Source organism: Brachyhypopomus gauderio, chromosome 2 (genome assembly GCF_052324685.1).
Source record: "Brachyhypopomus gauderio isolate BG-103 chromosome 2, BGAUD_0.2, whole genome shotgun sequence".
Taxonomy (NCBI): domain Eukaryota; kingdom Metazoa; phylum Chordata; class Actinopteri; order Gymnotiformes; family Hypopomidae; genus Brachyhypopomus; species Brachyhypopomus gauderio.
The window spans coordinates 10389938-10396548 of NC_135212.1; the positions used below are offsets into that span (position 1 = coordinate 10389938).

General features: G+C 41.4%; 1 protein-coding gene across 1 annotated transcript in view; it reads left to right on the plus strand.

Annotated features, from left to right (window-relative positions):
• Positions 1-6013, plus strand: part of LOC143508641 (transcription factor COE3) — a 41078-nt gene extending 35065 nt beyond the window's left edge. Inside the window, exons 11-12 of the mRNA XM_076997305.1 lie at positions 1576-1665; positions 2510-6013. Coding sequence (XP_076853420.1) covers positions 1576-1665; positions 2510-2541 — 122 coding nt within the window. The 3' untranslated portion in view covers positions 2542-6013. The remainder of the gene's footprint in view (positions 1-1575; positions 1666-2509) is intronic.
• The last annotated feature ends 598 nt before the right edge of the window (positions 6014-6611 follow it).

A 6611-nucleotide genomic window follows, 5' to 3' on the forward strand; every position in this document is an offset into this window, starting at 1 on the left:
TATTCAGGCTGTGCAGGAGTGGCTGTACTCTGTAAACACGCAGCTGTAGCGTGCTTGTACCGGAACTGTACTTGTGACTATGTCTGAGAACTGACAGATTTAGTCATTCAAGGCTGCTATTTGGCTAGCATATGTTGGGCTGCTTGGAATAAAGAAGATAGTTGCTCTTCATGGTGTAAATAAATAAGAAAGCTGATTGGTTAGCGTGACCATCTGCCCGGGTGGAGAAGGCCGAGGCTGCACATGGTTCACCGTGTCCGACGCTCCACATCAGCTCTGAATCCTGACGCCCATCTTCCTCATCATCCTCATCCTCACTAACATTAACGCCCTTTGCATGCACCTTCCTGTCAACCAGTTGCCTGACTCCCGCTCCGTTTTTGAGACATACCTTCAAACTCTTGAAGTGAAACTCTTGAAGTTCGAACTCTTGATGCTTTAAATGGTGCTGGCAAAGCAGGTTCTCCTTTATAACGTAGCGATACATCTCACGAGGGGCGACAGATGGCAGACAGACTGTCTCGACGCGAGGTTTAACTCACAGTGGAATTACAACCTGTGTAACACGCAATCTAAAACATTTTGGCTGCGCTTAAGAACTTGGTTTTAACTCAGTTCACATGTTCTCTACCCAGATTGTTCATGTTTCATTCGATTGGCATATGTTTGGTGAGACGGACACTGAGCGAAGCCATTTTGTGACAAGATTTCGTTTCATTCACTCTACCAAGTGGCGGATGCCGGTCGGCTCTGTCAGGAAAAGGGATTTTAGCGTATCAAGGTGGAAGTTAGGTGGAGGAGAGCTGTGTGGTGGCTTTTGTTTGGCTTGGTTTTTGCTGATTGTGAATTCTTTTTCCCGGGAGCGCGGGCCTAGGCCAAGGTGCGGTGAGGTAGGCCATCATTCTCCGGAACGATCCGTGCCTCCGCAGCAATGGCGACCCAGGCTCGGGCTGCCGCCCCTACAGCTCGGCGACGTTTCCTGTCCGAGCACATCTGGTTCCCCACTTTGAAACGTGACTGGTGTTTTTATAAGACTGCGGCACAGCGGTGTAACATCAAATAAAAAAAAAAAAAAATATATATATATATATATATATATATATATATATATATATATATATATATATATATATATATATATATATATATAGCGCCAAATTGAGTGTATCTGACAGTCCTGGTTTGTTGGGTTTAACATATGATTTGAACCCTCTATGAGAGCTCTGAGTTATGGATCAACTTTCCCATTCGGGTAGCGCACTCTCCCATCCCCCATTCCGCTCCTCTTCCTCTCAGTCCCTCCGCCCTTCATCCGCACCCCCATAACCAGCATGACCGCCCTCACAACCACCCGCTCATCCACCCAAAACCCACCCACCCACCTGTGTGTGCGAGCACGCGCGCATGTGTGTGTGTGTGTGTGTGTGTGTGTGTCTTCCGCCCTCCAAGGCCTCCCCTGGAGCACCAGACCCCCACCCACAACCCCCAACCACCTCCACCCTCCTCGGTCTTCCTACGTCTGTCACTTCCTCCATCCCACTGCCTCATTCTCTCCTGTTCATATGATCTCTGCAGTCAAACAGAAGAGCGCCTTCGCCCCCGTCGTCCGGCCACAGACCTCCCCGCCCCCCACCTGCACCAGCACCAATGGGAGCAGCCTACAGGGTGAGAACCCCACCCCTCTCCTGCTTCTCAGCCAATGAAAAAGATGCTCTTAGGCATGTCGTCACAAAAACAATAAAACAAATGACACCCCGTAGATGTTTTTGAGGTCAAAGTTGATCCATAACTACAAGGCTATTCTTCCCCCTAATCTATTACTTTGATAGGACGTTAATAACCCAGTCTTGCTATTGGCAGTTATTCTGTTTGATATTTGCGACATGACCTCCAAAATGCTGATAATGCTCACAAATTACATGTTTCCAATCCAATCTGACCCTTAAACAGTGACTAGGGAGCTCACCAATTTCTCACAGTCTAGTTTATGGACCTCAAGACTGTTAAAATTATTTTAATTGGCTATCCTTTCCCATGTCAGTCATGTGACCTGCAGGTCTTAATTTTCACATCCTGCTAAAAAAAAACCCAGCGTGGTAATAACGTTCAAGTCAGGTCCTTCTCATTTGCATATTGGGAGGAGCCTAGAACCTCTGTTCAACAGTATAATCCCCAGTTTTTCTTAATCTGAAGTTTCTTTTTGCTCATTTCCTGGTCTTGTTCATCAAATCCAGTGGGACCCTGGTGTGTTGTGAAATTCACAATTGCCGTCATTATGTTAGATTTCTGTATTTCATGTTTTTCCAGTATATTTATTTAGTTGTGTAAGAGTGCTTTGTTTTTGACAGCCAATCAGCCAATCACTTCAGAGGTAATCTAAATATGATGAATAAATGTAATGAAAATGTAACCATAAGTGTAAAGACACAGCTTCTCAGAATTGTTTGTCTCGTTTGTTTGTCTCGTTGACGCTCTCTGAATTGCTCATGTGTGTCTCGTTGTGCTGCAGCCATGGCTGGTCTCATCGTGCCGCCCATGTGAAGCAAGGGAGCATGAGCTCGTGCTCACGGAGCCTCTCTGAGCCCGAGACGAACACTCGTCAGCTCCAGACGTCTGCCTGGCAGCCACTTAGCAAACACCATCCTCATCGTCGCCGCCCTATGGAAGAGCTTCCCCCCCAAATCAGAGTATCGTTCACACCTGGATCAACTGGACAAAGTACAAAAAAAAGGAATATAAGAGAAAAGAACTTAGGCCCCATGTCCTGAAAGGTCTGTAGGCTATGTTTATGTTGGTTTGAGACCATCCGAGTCGGCGTTCTCCAGAGCGTTCGGGAAGGACGCGCTCCGCAGCCGTGCGTGGAGGCCACTGGAATCTCTCGCGGTGTGGCGAGCCGAGACGATCCCAGTGAGATCTCCAAGCGGACGTGTGGTACTCTGCAGCGGCTTCTGGCTGCAGTCCTCTGCTTGGCTTTAGGGGAGGGGGGGGAGGGGCTTCATTTGTTTGTTTACTTGTTTACTTGCATGGAGTTGTCTTTTGATGGGCTCCTGTTTCAGTTTCTTCTCATTTCCACTGGACAGAAAAACGTTTAATGAGCCAAGCAGAGGAGGGAACGAGGTCATGTGACCGTGCGTGGCTCAAAATGGAATTGTTTTAAAGTCATCGAATTATTCTGTAAAATGTAATGTTTTCAAGGGTTTATTTTCACAAAGGCAAACTGGGTACCAATTTACAAAAAGACCCCTTATTAAAGGTTTATGAATAGTTTAAAAGCTAATTAATGGATATTATTTAGGTCTTAGACACAAAAATGTTTTTAAAACGGGTTTAACATGTAAACTGTTTATAGAACTTATTGCCACTTTTAGTTATGTTATAGCAGTTATTATTAATTTTTAGGTGTTTATGGTAATTTTAAACTATTTTTAAACCCTTCACAGGCAGTGTCTTACTGTAAAGTAGTACCCACAATTTGCATTAACTTTTGTTATTAAATCTAAATAAATTGTAGATTGGAGTTCTAACCAGCTGAAAATGCACAATTACAACTGTCCACAATAGAAAGAAAGAAATGTCAGGTTAATGTGCAGATTTAAAGGATTATCATAATTTAGGGTATCAATCAGTTTTAAGCTTGTACTGTTTCCGTAGGTACAGTATAGTTACAGGTTTGTGGATTGGTAGAATTAAACCAGGAATGCTTTCTGCAATTTTAATCACATTTAGGTACCAGACTTATTGTTGAACAACTTCTTGTGATTTTTTTTGTATGTATTTATAAAACTATGTTTTGGGATTTCTTTTGTGATTTAGGCCTGAATTATAATATCAAATATCTATGTAAACACATTTGATGTCTTAATACCTTTTAGATATTGTAAAAAGAGTGAAAAGTAAAATGACACTTTTTTGTAAAAACAAAATCAAAAAAGTCCGGACACGCCAGGTCACCTGTTTTATAAAAACAGGACATCCGCGCCACCACTTTTGTAAAGAAAAAAAAAAGAGGCTTTTTCAACTGTATATTTAACGTTTTCTTTTTGTAAACAACATTTGTGTTTTTTCTTGTTCTTCCTCTTGTCCTGTGAGTTCTTGTGAAATGTGTATGATCATAACTATTTCTTACCACACTGTTTGCGTTGGGCCACTTACAAGAGCAATGTATCTTAGCAACCATGAGAAAAAAAAAGAAAAAAGAAAAAAAAAATTCTACAAATATGCATCAGTATGTTCTCAGACATTGTTTTGGATTGAATTATACTTTGGATTGAATTATTCTTTTGGATTGAATTTTTCGCTCCGGTCATAGCTGAGATGACCAATTATTCATCATGTGGTTTTGTTGATATTTCTGAAATCTTTCCATGATAATTCTCCATCCTTGAATGGTTACTTCAGACTCAGTGGTATACTGTCTCAGCCCAGACTGGTTTGTTGCAGATGAAATTACCATGTTACGATTTCCTGTATGGATAATACCATAAAAAGGCCAAACTGGTCAAAAACCTTTAACTGGAGCGCCACACGTGAACTTAGTCACTTGACGGAACCATTCATTGATGTTACTGTTGTTGGTGGTATTGTTATCGTTGTTACACACAGCCTGTATCATTTACTTATGCAAAATGTATTTACTGTAATGCAAGCAGCTCGCTATCCACATTATGGTGGATTAGTTGTGTAACTAAATAAAACAACAACATATAATTGATGCCTTACAATAGACTGTGCTCCTAAAGACAGCTTTTTTAACATCATTATTATTTTGTTCACCTCAAGCAACTCAGAAAAAAAGATGGTAAAGGTAGCGGTTTTGGGCGGTTGGGTTATACACTCATTCAGATTCATCACGTCTTGAAGTTTCTGTCAGAAATGTTACTTTGAATGCGTTTACTGCCAGCTGATACTTTTAGAGCAATTTGGGTGGTGTACATTTTTACATTTTCTTTCTCGTGCTTAAAGGTGTAATCAGTATGGCTTAGGAGTAGGGGTTTTTTTTTTGTGAAGGGGGATGTTTGAGTTAAATTAGAGAAGAGATTCATATTCATATTTCACATATCTGATGCCATAACACATGAAACAAACAGATTTTAGAATGGACTGTTATAAATAAATAGACGTATAAGTAAACTTAGATGTACACACTTATAATGGTTAGGTTAACTGGTCTGTTTACACTACATGAGATAGATCTTTAAAAAAAAAAGGTTCTGATTTGGCCTTTCAATCAAGTTGCTCACCCCGTGTAGACAAGATTAATATGACTTAACTGTCTTTCCCATGTTAGAGTTGAAGTCTTCACCACATTATTTATGTTCTGTGTGGGAGGATACCAGCATGTGTGTGTGTGTGTGTGTGTGTGTGTGTGTGCACGCACATGTGTGTCTGTGTGAAGAGTCTAATTCCACAACATTTGTCTTCACAGATTGTGGCATAAACCATGACAAACAGAATGACCGTAGTTCATTGTACAAAAGACATAAACTAAAATATAAATACACACACTCTCTCTCTCTCACACACACACACCACACATACACACACACACACACACACACACACACACACACACACACACACACACACACACACACACACACACACACACACACACACACACACACACACACACACACAAGCACAGTTCCTTTTCCATTAATACATTGAGTTTTCAAATACGGTGTGAACATACTGAGTTTGATTTACTTTTGACTTCTTTTCTCCCTCAATGTTGAGCTCAAAGTTAAAGGGGTAGAGATATTGCTTTTTGATCTTTGTGAAATATGAAATATATTGAAAGTATATCAAAGCACAATGTTTAATTAACGTCTTTAGACTTCAGAATGGGGAGAATGTGTTCCTCTTGCTCAGCGTGCTGTGCATAAATGCATGTTATTTTTGGTTTGTTTGTTTTGTTTTGTTTTGTTATCCTTTCCTGTGATACCGTGCTTTTTGTACAGAAACAGACTAATAAAGATTACATTTGGCTTGAAAAGAAAAGAAAAAAAAACAACCTCACCTTGGTTCAGATGTTTTACGGTTTACCCGCGTTTAAGTGCCGAGGGGTCGGCGGGCATGGGGTCGCAGGGTGGAGCAGACCCTGACCTCCCAGACACACTGCAAACGCCCTTGTGACCTTCAACCTTCCAAGGTTCTGACCTCTTGGTTTCAAGCGCTCTTCTGTTTGTGGGCCATAATTTTGAAGATCCAGAGAACACTTTTTATTTATTTATTTTTTTTACAAAACTTCTGGGGTTTAAACAGGTTCATGATTTAACTTGTTTAAAGATTAGGCTCAATCATTAATATCTCTCTCTCTCTCTCTCTCTCTCTCTCTCTCTCTCTTTCGCTCTCTCTCTCACTGGGCAAAAAGGAGCATATTCATTCAGGCAGGCTTTTTTTCTCATGACAACAGGAGCAGTGCAGTAAAAAAAGACAGGAACAATCGTGAAAAGATCTCGGAAAGGTCTTGGCCCAGTTTCCCCAAAGTCTCAGCACAGCGTTAGCATCACGCTGACCTCTAGCTGACCCTTAGCGCAAGTGGTTTAGCCTGTGTTCCTGCAGAGAACGTAGAGTAGTGCACACACATGTGCCTGTGATGCACTGTGTGT